The sequence below is a fragment of the Lonchura striata genome, chromosome 8 (genome assembly GCF_050655825.1).
Source record: "Lonchura striata isolate lonStrDom1 chromosome 8, ASM5065582v1, whole genome shotgun sequence".
NCBI lineage: Eukaryota > Metazoa > Chordata > Aves > Passeriformes > Estrildidae > Lonchura > Lonchura striata.
In genome coordinates this window covers 9375268-9394024 of record NC_140710.1, presented here as the reverse complement: position 1 = coordinate 9394024, position 18757 = coordinate 9375268, and the positions used below count along the sequence as shown (strand labels likewise).

Below are 18757 nucleotides of genomic sequence, written 5' to 3'. Positions count from 1 at the left end.
CATTATCTTTAGCTGCTTGCTTTAATATTCAGCAAGTAATTTGAATATTCTGCATAGAAAAAAAAAATTAGCCTTTTTTGTTTATTATTAATTTTTATGGCTCTCAGAAGCAGATTTTGCAGCATGGATCTGTTGTGAATTTTTGGTGTCATAACCTATCTGATGAGTGTCATTCATGTTTGTAGGGGATAGCTGAGACTGTCATTGCCTGTAAGGTCTGGTTTCATATTTTGAAGGTAGTGGATTTACAACTGCTTTGGCTGTGTCCTTCTTCCTGTGTCCGGAAGATGTAAAGGTTCCTGCCTGAATTATTGGCATTGGTGTTGCTGTGTTGATTTACCTAATGGGCAATCATTCTGTGTAACAGCCTCCCTTGAGACAGAGGCATTTCAGGTTCAGTAGTAGCCAACTATAACCCTGGAGCAACAGGGGAATCTACCTTTGCTACAGAATAAATAGGGTTTCGATCAGCCTTGGTGAATGAGACCACTGCACTCAGGCTTCTCTTATTAAAATACCTTCATCTACAGCAGATGCAGTAATACTGGGAAATTTTAGGGAAAGTAGAAATTCCCCGTCTCCCTGTTGTTGTTTTAAAAGCTTCACCCAGACTTGAATTGAGTAGAAAAACTAATTGCTTTTCATTTTAAAACTAGAAGCAAATCACAGGGGATCTCATTAAAATTCCAGTGTCTGAAAGGAAATATGCCATATACATCTGAAAAAGTAGTTGCTTAAAAATTAGTAGTATCTCTGTACCACACAGTGCAGGCTCAGAAGAGTTTGAACACCCACACACTTAATTTCAAAATTTAAAAACTGTCATTACCCAATTTGCTCAGTTATTCTGAAATTCCATTTTGATCATAGCCCAGAAAGTTCAAAGATTGATGAAGATATAAAAAGGCAATGACAGTTCATTGCTTGTTTATAACAACATTAGGCAATGAGGTTTTTGATCAAAACTATCATCTTGACACAGTAGTGTTCATTGCCAGTAAAGCTTGAAAAATGAGAAGGCAAAGACCAAGGTTTCCAGCAAAGCTGGCTTTGTTAGATCATCTGCATAACCATGGAAAGGCCTCACTCCTGCTGCATCCTAAAATGTTCCTTCAGCTTTCTGCTACCAAGTGATTGGTGACCCTGTTGCCAGGATGTGAATTGTCATGCATGACTCAGTTCTTCACTTTGACTTCTCAGTCTCCTTGGAAGCTTGCAGTGCCTCCTAGACTGAGACTGTCAGACCTCTCCATCTTCTTGTGGCTCAAAAGTAGCAAAATGGTTCTGGTTTTCCATTGTGACCATAAGAATTAAAATGAGTACAAGCTTAATAAATGAAACACCAGAAGTTATTTAGGTATAGGTTTCTGATCACTCTCTCCCCTCTGCAGTGGGGATATACTGGGAATGGGTTAAACAGTATCCACTTTTGGATGAAGACTTGAATTGTGTTGTATTCAACTGTGAACTCATTGTTAGTCTTAAGTAACAATATGAAGAAAAAAAAACAAGGCAAAGGAAAACAAACCTGTTGCTCAAACTCTTTGAATTGAATTTAGTTTGCTCTTGATGAAGCAGATTGTGGAGTGGTCTGGAATTCACTTACCTCTCCCGTTCTCTCATCACCCCATGACACGTTACATCAGCCTGGGGCTGGCTTAATCTCAACCAGCTGCTTTTTTTCCCCTCATAGACTTAAAGACCAAATGGAGTTTGCTGGCCTGTGCTGCACTGGGGCCATCCTCATGCCCCAGGAGGTGTCAGCCTGTTCCCCCTCTCCTGCTCCCTCCTGCCCCAACACACCTGCCAGGTGTGCACACCTTGCTCACAGAAGTTGTGCAGAGATGCTGCTGCAGACTTCTGTGACCCATTTGTAAGGCTGAAGTGGGAGGGAACGTTGCCTTCAGCTGAGCACCATGCTTATATTCTGCTCCTGCTCAGTGGAAAAGCAAAGGTGTGTGGATAAGTTGGATTGAAATTAATGTGACGTAATGATAACTTAATTATAAACTTCAGTAGGTTGCTGGATGGGACCAAAAAATCACTGCTGCCCTGAGGGGCAAGCTGGGCAACTTGAGCTTCTGAAACAGAGACAAGTCCTTTGCAGATGGCTCATACTTGAGGTTTGACTTTTCAATGTGGCTTTTAAAATAAAATCCTATTTTATATGGGATCTAAATTTAAAACCACTTCTGATGCACCTTGCAGTGTATTGCTTTTCCGGAATCTATTTCATTTTCTTGGTCTTATTTTAGTGCTATATTTTTGTCTTTGCACAAAGAAATTGCTGTTGACACATTTACTATGGACAGTTTCTCTTTCAGAGCAAACAACTTCATGCCCAATAGAATACACCCTCACTGATTCATCCATGTCTTTGAAATATTTCTGTAGTTAGTTTGTAAATGATCCTGGCTTTCAGAGCATGATGGTTGCTTTTTACTTTGAAATAAAATACATTGCAATAAACCACTCACCATGATTATACACCATATGACAAAGCCCAGATTAAAAAAAAAACCACACCAAAAATTAACTGTTTTTTCTTCTTTTCTGCATAGTTTCTCTGGTACTTTCATTTTCATGGTAAAGTTCTATTTCAGAAAACTGGTAATGAGCGTGACTGCTGATAGGTTTTAGACCAATCATCTTCCATATGGATAGTCCTTTTATTATGTGCAGGTTATTTTTCCTCAGTGGATTTTGCATTCAACCTTAGCATGCTTTGGGAAGAAATGTTTTCTTACTGTTTATTTTTCCTGAAACTGTCATGTGGCGCTTCTAACTCAGGTTTTTCATCGACAAGTGTTAGGAAAAGCTTGTAGATAGAAATCACTGCAAAATATTAAAGGACTCTATTGTTTATGGGTAGTACATTTCATTCCTGAAAGTAGGAAATGAAATATACCCTTTAAATTATTTAAAAAGGAGGAAAAATACTGGTACATCTATGTCAGAACATTTCTATAGCAAATTAATGCTCAACTCGAAGACTCAAAGCTTCATGTTTCCAATTATTTGTTATTTACTGCAATGTGCAGTTCAAAGTCTTTCAGAACACTGAAAACAGCCCATTTGTTTCAAATGTGAACAAAATGGTTTTGAACTGTTAATTTTTGCTTTCTTAAACAGGTAGCAGCCCCTTGGACAGTCCCAGGAACTTCTCTCCAAATGCACCTGCTCATTTTTCCTTTGTTCCTGCCCGAAGGTAAGGCAAGATCTGTTCTCTTTAGACTGGCAAGCAAATAGTTTGTGCATTTTATTTACAAATGGACTATAGGTTAGAACATTTTGGATTGTGTTTTACTTTCTTTGATGCTTCCAATTATATTTTATTTTACTCCTTATGGCTTACATCTTGTCAGTACCAGAATGTATTGGGTGCTTTTCAGACCTAGAAAAAGATAAAGTAAATGAACAGTTAATGCTGCCTAGGCAAGAGGCAATGTTCTCCCAGAAGAATGACATGTAGGGCATGTGATATGACACATAATTTAGTCAAAGTGACATTAAAGCCAGTCATGATTAAAGTAATTGTAACTTAGTTGTAGTCCTAGATGTTGCTCTCACTGAGGTGTATTGAAAATGTACTGATCTTCTTCGCTGTGTCTGCACGAAGGTAGAAAAATACCTTAAATTAGGTGTGCACAACCCTGCGTCTTCATTCCCTAGTAGTGACTTGTGAGTTTCCTCTGCTTTTGTGGGTATTGATGTCAAGAGAACATTACTGCTCAATGAGGAGAATAGCTGGTAATTGAAATTGCAGGTCTGTGAGAAACTCTACAAGAGCAGCACTGAGCGACCCCAGTGTGGAGCTGGCATCTGTCCTGCAGCAAGTGCTGGACAGGTGCTGGTCATGTGGTGTGTCAAACTGCTGGGAAGAAATCTGATACCACAGTGGTGGATTTAGTGTAAGGAACAGGAATGAAAGAATAGAGACAGCTGGGAAAAGCAGGAAAATGGTGATTTGAATGTTGAATCCCAGCAGATAGGCAGAAATTGAAAATTATACAGAAAGTTAAATTCTGTGAGAAAGAAAGAATAGGGAAATTGGAGAACTCCCAAGCAGTGCTTGTGCATAGGAGGTGGGTTATTAGATTAAAATATGAGGAAGGTATTTTGGATTTGTTAAACTATGCCTTAGCTTAAAAAAAACAGTTTGTGTTAAAATGATCTGAGAATAGGAAATGTGTGATCATCCTGAGAGGAAGTAAGTTTTCTGAGAAAGACAGATTTAGCTTGAGGATTAGAAAAAATGGTAAGTCTCAAAACTTCAAAGAAGAATAAAGGTTAGGATTTGATAGAATAAGGTACACTCTTTATCTGAATGGTAGGAAAATCCTGGAGCATTTCTCCATTGAGGTGATTTGTTAGAAGACCTGGTGTCCTTGAATTCTTTTTGAAGCAGATTCTGGTCTTCTGGTAAGAAAATGCTTTTTAATAGCACATGAAATGTAAGAGACTGGATATGTATTTTCCTGTTGCCTCAGAGAGAAAATTAGTACTTTACCTGCTGCTTAAACAATTCAAAGGGACTCATCCACATTTGTTTTTAAAGGCTGATCTGGTGTATTCAATAAGCTCTGTTGAAATCAACAGAACTTCTACCAGTTTTCACAGTATCTGAAGTATCTCATAGAGTTCTAGATTCTGGAAAACAGCAGAAAAGTTGCAGCAGAAACAGCAGTTATTGTCAAAACTTAATGTAATTTTTCAACATCATGTTTCAACTTGATCCTTCAATATGGTTTTCTGAGTCTCTGAAGAGTGCCCTTTCATACTTTTCTGCTTTTTAAATCTAATTTTTAAAGAAATAGGTGAATAAAGGTTAAGCCTGTCCTGTTGAGTACAGTGTTTTATAGTATGCATGTTCCTCTCTATACTTTTCTTGCCAGGAAAAAGAACACTTAAGCACTGCTTGTTTTAGAAACCTGTTTCTATTTTCTGCTTGCATTACAGCCTGAATAGTTGTGCCAGCAGTAACAACAGATACATACTAGATTTCACCATAGTGGTATCAGAATAACTTCTGTATGATGGAATTAAGGAATTACAAGTGTGGAGCCACTTGTAAATATCCAGAAATGGGTATTTCACAGTACCCTTTTCATTGGCATTGCATTCTTTATAGTCCTGTGATGAATTCTTTCTTGAGATGGAATAGGAAACTTGTTTGGAAAACTTGTGTTATTGCAAAGCCACTACTATTTTCTGCAAGATTGTCCTTAGTCTGACTTGTGATTAACCATAAATCCCTTGTTAGATACCCTTTCAGTGGTTGTGTCAGCCACAACATGGGCAGGAATCCTCCTGTTTGAATGTATGGTTAATTCTGCTCATGCTCACTAAAACTGGTGTTGGAGGAATACCAGTAACAGAAGATGAAGGTTTTTTTTTCAGAAATCATGTGCATCATTTCCTTCTCCCTCTCTCATGATTATTGTACAATTTTTTCCACACAGCCATGGACACAGAGCAGACAGGTAATGTGTATCCCATTGCTGCTGTTTGTGTGTGTGTGTGTGAACTGTGCTTCTGTGCAGCTGAGCACGTGTCCCTAACAATTTCATGCTGTAACAACCCCATTTAGGCATTCAGCTTTTAGTGTTTGTAATAGAAACAGAAAATCTTTACATTTTGGCTTCAAATGATAAACAGGTAGTGCTCTGGAGAAGATGTGTTGTTTTTCTAACTCCTTGTTTGAAATTGATTTGCTTCTTCAGGAGATAGCATTTAGTTGTCATAAAATCACCTCCATAATTGACTAATTAAAATATCATTTTAAAGGCAAAATTTGTTGTTTGCATGTCTTTGTTGGGCTAGCAAAGCATCTGTAATAAATAGAAAAACCTAAAGGTGTCATTCTAAGTGTCTTATCCTGAAGTAATATTGCATGTTGTCTCTCTAAAATAATGTTTATTAACAAAACACTGAAGTACTTTGAAATGCTTTGCATAAATTTAGGAGAACTTTGCTTTAAAGGTGTTTTCCCCTTCCTTGATTTGGAAGATTTTCACTCTTGTCCCACTTCTTTCTGCTACAGTAGAGCTGATATGTTTGTCCTGACTCTTTAGCACATTGCTTGCCTGGATTGCATCAGCAGAAAACAGCCTAAGCATGAAGGGCTGTCTGGAATTTTCTAATTGAGAAAATACTTCCTTTTAACTTGGTCAAAAGGAAAATTTTAAAGCTATTTCAATACACCATTTAGGTAATTCAGTAAAAAAAAAAAATCAAGCTTTTCTTTTGCAAGAAATTAGTAACTTGTGCAGTAAGCAATAGAATGTTTTGCTCTGGGACTGAGGATCCAAAGTGAGATGGAATCATTGACCTAAATGTTTCCCCAGAGCCCCTGTATGTTACAAGAAACTCAATGGAGATTATTGAAGTTTGGTGTTCAATCCCTTACCACAGCATGCAACAACTTTGTAATGCAGATAGTTGTTGTTTTTCAGAGTTAAGATAGGAATTCCATTTAACTTGAAATTATTTTGAGATTGTTCTTTTACATTTAATTGTCTTGCCAGAGAAAACATCACCTGTGGCTAAATGGGGTTTAGCTGAAAAGTAGGCATGCAATAAAAATCTGTATTACAGACTTATTATTTTTTTAATGCATGAAGCATGAGTCTTTTTAAAACTCTATTGACATAACATTCTTCCAGTGATGTGGAACAGTGAGTTTATTTCCCTCTCATTCTAAGATAGATGGCAAGGAGTAGTGTGTATCAGTGCCTGAAAAAAAAAGGAACTAGAGCTGGAAAAACTGTAAACAGGAGTTTTTGTCTTGGTGGGCACTGAACCTTTATCTGGAGACAAGCCTTCATGGGTATGGATAGTGGGATAAGAAATATTGCTGTGAAGATAAGAGTTGAGGTTTTTATAAGCACTATTTCAGACCTGTACCAAATATCCTATATTATAATGCACTTGCATAAATGCACTATATCTGTGTGTACCAAAACCCCCCATATAGCTCCAAAGTGAGTTAGAGCTGTTCTAATTCAGCTTCGTGTTATGACCAGTTACTGATAATCTGCTGCAAGAAAAAACCCAAAGGAAACTATGTGAGGAAGAGACTTTTAACATCCATCCCACTGTGCCATAGGACATGGTTGTCCATTTTAAGGACACAAAATGTGGGAAAATAGATCAGAGACAGAAAAAGTGCTGTGAGATTGAGCTGAATGCAGTTCAGTTTCCATCCTCACTGAGACTGGGTTTGGGGAAGAGGATTTTAGGGAAGGCAATACTGATTGTCCTTAAAGCTTTTGCGTAGTTCTTCAATTCCTCAGTTTTGACACTGGCAAAACAAGATCTTTCTGCAGTATCTCCACAATGTTTTGGATGTTTTCCCTGAGGAACATGATTATTTGGCTACAATAGGAAAATAACTGCTAATGTTATTCTGATTGGAGGAGAAAGGGCCCTAGGTGAGATTTCTGTGATTTACTTATGTATTTGGAGTGGGCCCCTTGGCTCTGGTCCTATCTGCTGGGTTTAATTTTCCAGCCATGCCAGGCAATGTGCTGGGCAGAATGCCCTCTGAATAGGTAGACAAATTAATCTGCTTTCAGTTGATTTTTGATCTGATGTGATTTTTTTTGTCCTCAATCTGAATCTTCATTTGGAAGACAATGAGCTGCATAAGTATGATAAGCATGAGTGTCTTTCAAAGAAGTTTGCAAGGAGCTGTTTTTATTTGTCTGTTTTAAGAACTCCAAGTTTTGTACAAGAACAAAGCATCTACTTAATGCAGGATTCTGGTGCCCCTTTGCTTTAGCTTTTCCGAGGTCACCTAGTTTTAAAACTTATTCCAATTGCTTTTCCACAAGTGTGATTGTAAATAGGATACCTGATTTATCTGAATAACTCAAGACATTATTAAAAGTGTGAGGTTAGGAGATACAGAGGAGAAACTTATTTCTCTCAAGAATTAGTCACACTATGTTCCTGACTGTGATTTCCCTCACGTCTTTCCCCAGGACGGACGGACGCCGCTGGTCCTTGGCCTCCCTTCCTTCATCTGGATATGGAACAAACACTCCCAGTTCAACAGTTTCAGTAAGTGACACAGACTTTTCCAAGCAATTCAGTTTGTACAAACACACCCTAACAAATCAGCTTCTGAGTCTCTACTAAAATACTGGATCTTTCTTCATTGTTTTGCTAACATTATTTAATATACTAATTGTTTTAAAAATTATTTTGATTATTGGTTCTGCTGCTTTTTTCCTCCATTTCCCAGCACCTATCATCTTGCACTTTGCCTTCAGCACTGGTGAAATCCCAGTGCAGCACTTGGCTCAAGTGATCATTTGAGAGGCACAAAGTCTCAAAGTGGCAGGACTCAGAGATAGTGCAGAAACACCTTCCAGCTCTCAGCTTTTTGTAACTGGGAAAGGAAATTCTTGTCAGCTTTCAAGTACTTAGTCTGAAAGCCTCTGCTACTAGGCTAGCAGAAAGAAAAATTGATAAGCCACATCTGTTATTGAACTCCGATAATTTGAACCTCCTCATGAAGCTTTCCAGTTCTTACACCCATCATTAGAAAGGCTGGCTGCAGTTTGCTTGAGTTCTGTCAGCAATACCACCAAGCTGGCAGCACCACATTAACCCTTGTAACTCTGACATGCTTCCTAAAATTAATCTTACTCTTTAGTTTAAGTCAGCTAAGCACTGTGGTCCACATTAGAACCTTGCAAATACAAACATAGAAACATTAGAACTATAAATACAGACTTAAAGTAAAATGCTTTTGTATGTGTCTTATGGTGTCTTCAACTGTGTGGTAGCAAATCACTGCCTCTTTCCATAATACTGATAATTTGGTTTTGTATTAATGATTTAGAGTATGCTCCTAATAATTGTAACACCTTCATTAATTAGGGCTCATTACTACACCTTATGCAAATCTTATAATTGTTTTCCTTGTGAACTAAGTTCATACATAAACTTTCTAGTGCCTCTCAAACACAAATTTATGAGGTTTTTTTGGGGTGAGTGTTAAATTCAATCCATATAGAAAAAGAAGAAATTAGGGTCAACAGTTTCCTTATATTATAAATTGATATGATTAAATTTTGATTCTGCAATGTTAATCTTATCTCTATAATTTTATTTGTTTAGACACATTCTTGAAAACTCTAGTTCACACAATTTCTACCATTTGTTAACATTTGAACTTCAAGACAGTTGATTTCTTTTGGAGTTTGGGGTGCTTTTTTGTCTCCTTGAAATGCAAGTGACTTGATTTCAATGTGCATACAGATATGTGGGCAGGAGCACAGAAAAATATACATGAAAAAGATGTTCCTGGTTTCGCTGCCACATATTATTGTGTACTCAAGCACTTGAGAGCAGCTGTTAAAAAGGGGCTCTGCTTTGGCCTTTATAGTCTTAGGTTAAATCTTTATGGGCATAATCCATGTCTAAGTCTTCTTCAAGCTATGGGAGCATGGAGCAAGTACAGTAGTTTGTAGTTTGACGAGACTTAAGTTGGATGCCATGAAGAGAGAAAAAGTAATAACACCAAAAACCTGTTGGAAGCATCTATTCTTGCTTTGAAATTGGGATATCAAGGCTACTTTTAGAAAGTTCTCAGCTTTCTGGCATGGGAAATAAAGCATATTTGTCTCTTGTCATGTTCCCAGAAATAAATGGATCATTTTGATTAATGTCTTCCCATTGAAAAAAAAAACAATCAAACAATCCAACAAATCTGAGATAGACATGTCACATAAAAAGCATCAGTTCAAATGGTAATTTTTCAAAGTGTAAGTAACAGGGAAGTGTAATGAGAAGCATAAGTGATAGTTGTAGTTATACCTGAATTCAGCTTCATTCAGGAAATTGGCTGAAATACGTCATTCCAAGACTTTTATTTTTCTTTTATGAAGTGACTAAGTTCCTCATCTCTAGTCGTTTTGCTGGTTCAGTAGTAGAAAAGCATTGAAATGGGCTGTTTAGTAAGTGATGCAATTGTTGGAGCTATTAAACCTGGTATTACATTTCTAAGCCAATCCTATTATCTCAGTATTTCACAGATTAGAATTAATTTGAATTGATCTGAGTAACACCTCTAAAGTTGATAAGCAGTGTTATTCCTGTGTAGACTTTGAAGCTGAAGTAAGAAGTAGTGAAGGGGCTTGTCAAAAGGACACAATGAATTAGCGCTGCAGATACAAATTTAAGAGAAGTTTGGGCTTCCATTTCATATAATCAGTCCTTAAGATTAAGCAAGATGAAGGAAGCCAGTAGACCTTTGCTCTGGTGTGCCAGTGGGAAATGAAATATCAAGAAAGGCCCAGTCTGTTCTGTGTCCTCCTGGTTGAGTTTTAGTATGAGAGCAAGAGCTGACCCTCATCTCTGTGATCAGAGATCACCTGCTTTGCCAACCTACTGAACAACCCAAGGCATTTACCTAGTCCGAGGTCAGTGAGAATCTGTAGATTCTGCTTTATTTTTTTGCTTCCAAATGAGGGATGACACTCCAATCAAAACCAAACCATATTTACCCTTTTCTTTACAAATCATGAAGACCAACACTGAAAAAGCTGAAGAAGACCTTTCAAGTTAGGTGAACATAAAATAATCAATTAGATGGGCCAGTATACAATTATTTTTAAACAACTTATCTTCATTTTCTAGATGCAGAGTTAGTTTACAAGCAGCAGTAATATAGATTGATTTTTTTTAAAACTGGAGAAGAGTTGGCTAATTCTGCATCTGTAATTAGGACACCAGGGGGATATTTGTATTAGTCTGCTGCAAATATTGAGTACTGTGGTGTGATTACCTGAAAATCAATAGTTCAGAAGTGCTTCACTTTGCTTTCAAGCTTTTTCATTGAAAGGTTGTACACCTTAATACTGCTAGAGAAGCCCTTGGCAGAGAAAAGTCCATGGTCTTTATCTTCAGGGCCTTCATTAATTATTCTCTGGAATTCTAAACTTTGTGATCTGATTGCTTTTAGGGAGAGGAAGTGGAGGGTGGATATTGCTGAGCTGTCCATGTGTTGACTAGCACTATTTCCCCAGATATTTTGCTGTTGGGGAACATAAAGTTTTTAATTATTTTTTTGAGATTATAGGTTTTGATTTTTTTTCCTTTCTAATTCATGTAACTATGTGCTAGCCTTCCTTAATTAGTTTTGAATCAGACACGTATTTGCAGTACCAGAACTTGGGTATCTGTTAAGGCAGGTTTCTAAGTGTCTTTAGTACTTGCTGCTCCACTGCAGGATCTGTGTTAATCACCATGAATGGGATTCAGCTGCCACCTAACTTTTTCTTTGAGGTTTTTTCCATATGCAGGTTCTTCTTCCTACTCCTTGTATTGTTTGAGACATAACAAAGACATCAATGAAATCTCTGAAAATCAAGACAGGATTTGTATAATTCTGTATTTAAGGGAGACAATAGTCACTGTATTTGGCATAAACAGTTTGAGCAGCAGAACAGCTGTGGGCAAAGGGGCAAATACCCACAAAGGGGCAAATACTCTGTCTTGGCTTCAATGTGGAATAGACCAGTGTAAACTGATACACCACCTGGGTAAGCATCAGTGTGTGCACCCTGGGCTGGAAGTGACTTCCCAACTTGGTCCCTCCACGTAGACCTGCCTGGAAGTAAACATTGGAAGTGGTGGCTTTCAGTTCCAGGCACACTTGGGAAGTTCGTGCACATCCCAAGGCTTTCAAGGGTATTCTTTTCTGTAAATGCCTCTGTGCAGTGTAGTGAGAGTGGATCTGGAGCCAATTAAATTTTTGTCTAAAATAGGATCTTTAGGTTTATGGATTCTTATATCACCTTATTTTCTGTTTCTTACAATACTTGGAATAACTACACCATTTGAACAGATGCATTCTATGTGACTTGTTTATCTCAAGTTTGTTGGTTGACTGGGTTTTTTCCTTCAGAAAATGTCAATCCATATGATCTAGCTATATGGCAAGAGACAGATCTGCTTGCTTTCCCATGCTAGGTGAGTTAAAACTTTGGTCATATGTGTTATATCGTGTATAACTCCCTCCTACCAATACTTCTGTTACTAGTATGTGGTGCTTCCAGTCTAAGTGAGGGTTGTTTTAGCAAAAGAAAAAGTTTTTCTGCAGGAACAGTGTACATAATTAATTTCATCAGATAATAAGGAGCTGTGGAACTTAGGTCAGGGTGATGTTTTTAAAAAGGCCCACTGGTGTTGTTCAGTGCTACTTTGATTATTCAGCACCTTTTTTTTTTTTTTTTTTCATTTTCCCTTTTGCTTGTAAAGAGAATTTTTAATTTGTCCGTATGTAATTTAAAATGGAAAGGGGCATTGAAGAATCACACACACCAAAAATACATTTGATAGTCGACCTTCAGTTTTTTCCCCTGGAATATCTAACTTTGGTGTTATTAGCATTTCCTACAAATATGTCCACAAATATTTCTTTTAATCTCAGGTTTTATGAGAGTCACAAATCAAAACAGCTTCATGTCTGTTATTGTCACAGGACCTGTGTCATATAAATGCATCAACTTATTTACAGAGGAGTAAGATGTTTAATTCACTAATGAGAAACCTTGTTAATCTTTAAGTCAGATACTTTATTATTGTTTCCCTAGTTAGAGAAGAAGCCTGATGGGTAATGTAAAGGAGAAATAAAATCCTGACCATTTACAATAGCAATTTACGGCGGGAGCCAATAACTAGGAGAAAACTCTTAGGTCTACACAGCTCCATAGCATTCTGCATGCCAGTGAAGCTCCTGAGCTAAGATAATATGAGGGAAAAGGAAAGAAAGTTGCTCACCACTCCAGGAACCTCCTTGTCCTTTCCTGAGTAGTGCTGGTACTCACATGCCTTCCTTTCTGTCTCCTGATAGTAAATTATCTGCATGGTCAGATGTGCTGGTTCCAGAATCAGATGCAGTGGTTCCCTAGCCCTGTCCCAGAGTTTTCCTAATCTCACCAGCTCTGTCATTGAATGTGAGGGTTGGCTTAGCCTGATGAGAACAATAAAAAGAGGCACCTGGTCTGATAAATAGCTTTCTTTTCCACTGGAGTGCGCAGTGTCTGGCAGAATCAGTTCCTCTTCCATTCATTAGCTGACCCCTATGCATGCGTTTAGTGCATTTCTTTTCTGTATTTTTTTCTGTACTCAGTCATCATGCTCATCTCAGGAGAAGCTGCACCAGCTGCCCTTTCAGCCCACGGCAGATGAACTTCATTTCCTGACAAAGCATTTCAGTACTGAGAGCATCACGGATGAGGAAGGGCGCCATTCTCCAGCCTTGAGGCCTCGGTCTCGCAGTCTCAGGTGAGCTTTGGATTGCTTGTTGAGTTTTTGAGATGTTGGACACATTTATTGCATCTCTATACGTGCTTTCAGATCTAGGACTAGTCATTTGTAGTTGCTTTGTTACATGTTTTTGGAACTATTTTAATCAACATTTAGCTCACCTCTTCTGATCACAAAGGATTTTTTTTCTCACATTGCTGAGCTTTTGGATTGTAAAGTGGTTGGTATACTCTGCTTTTTTGTTTTCACAATAACTCTATGAGTAAACATGATCAGCAAGTGTCTCAAACTAAATGCATAGGATGTAGATTTCCTTTAGTGAAGTTTCTTCTCAGAATTTTGCTGCAATATCATAAGGATGTGGTTATAACCACTTCTAATAATTTTTCTGGCAGTGTTTCTGAAGGGGTATGAAAACCAGAGTAGATAAAGTCAAAACCTTGCATGGAGTTGCACCCCAGCACAATTTTGTAATAGTGCTGAAAACATTTCTGTTACATTAATAGTTGAATAATTTTACTTCTAGTTCAGATAACTGGTTGTTCAAAGATAACTGTCCAGGTTATTTCCTTGTGTAGTTGATTTTTCAATACATAAAACCAGAAACAACTAGAATTTCATCTTTCACAGAATAACAGAATGGTTGAGGTTGGAAAGAATCTCTGGAGTTATCCCGTGCAAACCCCTATTCAAGCAGGCTGCCCAGGATCATGTCCATATGGCTTTGAATACCTCCAAGGACAGAGATTGCACAAACTCTCTGGGCAATCTTTCTGCAGATCTCTAACAGTTATATGGAGTAAATCCACAAACATTTTGTATCATGGCAAAAGCTTCAAGTTTTGCTATCGCTTCAGTTCTGGACCAAGTGCATGAAAGTCTAGGGAAAATCTAGACATACTTTGTGAAAAAAAAGATTTTTACAAGCAGGGTTGAAGGAGTTGAAGTCTTCATTCGTCTGAGGATGTTAGAAATGGATATCACCTTTAAATTAATGGACAATATTCAAAAACTCTGCCAGCTGGAATTGCTGAATCAGTGTGCCCAGCTCAGGACTTGGGTGGGAATTTGTAAAAGGAAGAAGTGAAACAGGCCAGGATAGTAACAAAAGCTATGGTGAATATCATGTCATGGCTGAGCTGACGTTTCAAGATTATTTGTAATTATTTGTATGTTCTGAACTTCAGTGCAGGCTGCATGGTAATTGCATATGGATCTGCTAAGTGTAGTTACACAGTAATCTACAGGAGCAGGTGAGTACTGTGGGTAGTGGCACACTTAGCCAGAGACCTCCTCAGTGCCATGTAGTGAAAGACTAATTTTACATTTTGTACTAAGTCCCTTTGAGCCGTAGTCCTCCCTGAGTCCTCGTGCTGCCCCTGATAACTCTGAGCCCTGCTGAGTAGTGTAACTGTAGTGGTACTAATTCCCTAGAGGTGAGGCAGCTCCTGCAGACACACAGCTAAGTAGTGATTGTCCTCTAACACAGCTGGAATCCTGCTGTAGAAGACACTTTTGCTAATGAAAGGATGATATACAAGATCACATCAATAGCCCAATTTTGTTTTCTTCCTTGTTAATATGGGTTATCAGGTTGCAGAGAATTTTGCCTCTGTGAGCCAATTTGAAACAGACTGATATCAAGGAGCAGGTTTATAATTTGTGGTGAGATGAGATTAATTCAGTGTGTCATATAACTGATTAATCTTCTTCTCCTCTTCTGGCTCTCTCACTGGTTTTTAGTGTGAAAATGTCCAGCCTTATTGGTATTCCAAAGCTTAGAATGAAGTAATTTGATTTTTTTCAACTCACTGTGCCTCATTTGGTTTTCATTTTGCTTATTGCCAGTATTGTGATGCTGTGTGACTCTAAAGCACCCTTGCCACTACTAGGCATTCATGCTGGCCCTTGCACTTTCAAGGAAAATGGATAGGTCAATCCAACCAACTGCAGCAGTGTTTGAAGGGGCAAAAACAGAGGGCAGCCTGTGCTTGTAAACAAATACATGAAGACCAGACATTGTTCATTGCACAAAGCTTGCTTATTTATTTGCCCACACTTTAGAGTTACCTCATTTGATGAGAAGTTATTTTCACTCACTTAAAAAATAAAAGCTGAGAACAGCTTTTGTTTTTCAACATTAAATTCAATTAAGCAGTAATTTCCTAAAAATGCATTTTTTCATTCAGTGGCCTTGTTTGATCAGCTTTAATGAAAAGCAGATGAACAAAATGCATCAGACATTTCCCTTAATTGGCAACCATGGCTTTATAATTTAAAAGATGGTGTCATTGTTAATGTGTATTCATTTTCCATCCTATATGACTGCAGCCTTACATCTGTTTTTGAGAGAGGAAGTGGCATTTTGAGATGTCACTGTCAAATGCTGAGATTATTTTTTTGTCTCTGTAATCCAAGATATTTTTTAGAAGTGTCAGATGATCCTTTTATGCTTCTAGGTATAGAATATTGCCTATATGTAACTTTTGGAAAAATACACACACTTTTTTGGCTAAAAATGTATCATTTTCTGGTACCTAGCTGCAAATGTTCTATTCATACAGAGCACTTTTAATGATCAAACTGGATGATAAAACTAACAAAGTGTGCAGTCATGGAGGGTACAGTGACAGGTTGGTAGCACCTCTGCTTTGCTTGAGGTGTTCTGCCAGTGTGCCTTGAAGATACTCATCTTTTATTTAATCGTGCCTTACTTGAAAAGCCCGGAATTTCTGCCCTGAAGAAATGGCACTGGTTCTTTCCCAGCTGCTTCCTATGCAGGGGAAAGGAGGGAACATGAACCAGCACTTGAATGCAAAGGTGTGACATCCTTTTAAAGCTGCTTAAAAAATCCAGGAGCCTGTTCTCTCATCTGTCTCAAAAAGATCCAGTACTCACGTGCTCAAAGAACATATTTCCATGTGACCCCCCCTGTTCTGGTGCTTGTAGTGTGTCTTCAGTAGAAGAAAAGACTTCATTACCTGCAGAAGTAGTTCATAAATATCATCTCTCAAAGGTTCTCTTTTTTTTTTTTTTTAATTTTTTTAATAATGCAGCCTTCAAATCTTTCAAGTTATTGACCAACAAGGAGATCCCCAGGCTACATTTGTTTTGTTTAGATCAATCTTGGGCTTTACCTGAACAAGATATTTTCTCCCTGTGGTAAAATACATGAAAAGTTGTGAATACTTGCACTAAACTTGGCATCTTTACTCTTTTTAAGTTAAAGAGATGCTGCCTTCCATCTTTTCTCAGTTCTCTTTGCTTGTCATCTTTAGCAGTTGTTCACATGTGGGAATGTGTGGAGAATGTCAGAGATAAAAGTAGAGTTAACTAATAAAGACTTTTTCAGGAGCTATTTAGTTCAGTCACTCAGCCCACCAATCTGCCCATTTTTCTTCATCTCTCTTTGTATTTCAGGATAATGTTGTCTAGGTTAAAGGGCTGAAGATTGTTGCAGTGAATTTTTATATAGTTTAAATAGATGAGATCATCCTTCTACATCTCTTTGCTGGGTAGTGCTTTTTAAATGCAATCCCCCAACCTGATTTTGAGCACGCTGGATCCCGCTGTTAAGAATATACAGACAAAACAACTGAAAAATACAAAAAAAAAAAAGACCCCTGATGATAAAATGCCCAAGAAGGAATAGATGTTGTGAAAACCAGTGGCCCACATAGTCCATTTTTATCTTTCATCCTGCAGGCTGTGGGGCTCTCTCATCTCAGTGCACTTCAGAGACAGCTTTAACCACTTGAGTAATCGTGGTGGGTTCATCCCTTCACGCTGCTCTCAGACAGTGCCATCCACCACAAGCTGTGGAACAGGGATTCACATCCCCATGGACTTGGGGAAGGATAATTTTATATTCTACAGCACAAGGCATCTGCTCCTTCTGAAAACACATTCTAACTGCATTACAGATCATGTTGGTCTCTTTTTTCCCCTCTCTCAAGACAGTGTGTCCTGTGAACTTGACTTAAAAAGGTTCTTCAAAGCAATTGGTTTTGTATTTATTAACTTCTGGGTTCACTCACCTTTTTTGTGGTCTTCTGTTATGAAAAAAACTGGGTGTCCTTATTTGTTCTTTGCATTGCTCATTACTCCAACTTTCTGCTTTCATTCTAAAGCAGTTTCAGTCTTTGCTGGCATGCATAAAACCCCTGAAACATTGGAAAACAGAAGTTGCAGCCCCTGCTGCTGGGAGAGTTTTCTGACTTCTAGCATTAATGTAACTTACATTACCTCAAATATTTAAATATTTATTTCCTGGGAGAAGAGGAAGGTTCACGTTCAGCAGAAGGCTTATCTTAGTGCCTACTTTATCCAACTTTAGCTCTCTAGTTTTCAAATTCCTTATTTTGTGTGTCTGGAAATGACAGAAAATTAAAGCCTATGGGTCTGAGTTTCCCATGAGAACTGACTTTGGTCATGTCCTGTAACTACAACCTAATTAAGCCTTTACATACAGAGTGAAAGCAGAGGGAAACACAGTGTTTTTACCTTTTTTGCTTTTTCTTAATAAATACAGCTATCACAGTGAAAGAAAAATGACCTATTCATAAACATCTTGGTTTTATTTAGTCACCCTTAAACTAGATTTTGTAAGATTTAAGTTACTGTGTAAATGTTGTTCCTCAAAATAGCTCTCTATAAGCTATTTTCACTTTGAAGCATCAGATAAGGAGACATGAGTTTTGACAGGTTGAAGGCAACAGAAATCTTTGTGGGAGATAAATATCCCTGAAAATCCACCTCCACGTTGTCTCATAAAGTGGAGGAAGCGTGAAGGAGGGGAAAAGAGAGAGTAGTTTTTCATTCTACTGTTAAGCTTAAGGGGACAGATAATATTTTTCTAATGTCTGCTCTGCTGAAATGAAACACTCACTGACAATAATAATTTCTTTGACCTACCTATCTGCACCATGAAAAGGGAAGGAGTCTTAAAATGTTATGCACATGCACAGCATGTGTCCTCTGTTTTGCAGAAAATAATCTGTTCTTTTATGAAGCTTGAAATGTTAGACTGGTTTGGTTCTGCCTGTGAAATTTTTGGTGCTGGGTAGATGTGTGAAACTTTTGCATTTGAAAAGATTTCATGCCATTAAAATGTCTTAGACTCCTTTTATCTTATTTCTAAATTTTCTGATGTTCTCCCTTGGTGGCATTCAGTTATCTGCCCAGTCCTTGTTCCTTTTTTCACCTGGTTGTGTCCCAGATGTGCTGTAAAGATCCCAGCAGTGCTTGGCAGGCAGCCTTTGGTTAGTCAGTCAGGTATCCAGCTAATTAGTTCCTTAGTTTCCCAAGCTGAGGATCAACATTAAAAACTATGGTGTAGTATATTATGTTGTAGTCTTGCTATATTCAGCTAGACATTTCATTTGACCTGGTATATTGAGCAAATTTTATTTTGGATGACAATGTACCCCTTGATCCAAAGTTTTATCCAGAGATTTTTGGGTACTCTGTTGTT

The 18757-nt window shown here is 37.9% G+C and overlaps 1 protein-coding gene across 19 annotated transcripts in view; it reads left to right on the top strand.

The window, feature by feature from the left end:
* Positions 1-18757, top strand: part of MAST2 (microtubule associated serine/threonine kinase 2) — a 203705-nt gene that overhangs the window by 141731 nt on the left and 43217 nt on the right. For 12 of the 19 annotated variants that reach the window (XM_085585688.1, XM_085585684.1, XM_021528673.3 and 9 more), the window contains 4 exons: positions 3133-3208; positions 5463-5483; positions 7986-8064; positions 13148-13302. In XM_085585688.1, the coding sequence (XP_085441814.1) occupies positions 3133-3208; positions 5463-5483; positions 7986-8064; positions 13148-13302 (331 nt within the window). Of the gene's footprint in view, positions 1-3132; positions 3209-5462; positions 5484-7985; positions 8065-13147; positions 13303-14471; positions 14538-18757 lie in introns of all 19 variants that reach the window. The other 7 variants (XM_085585686.1, XM_085585690.1, XM_085585699.1 and 4 more) reach the window with 4 other exon arrangements.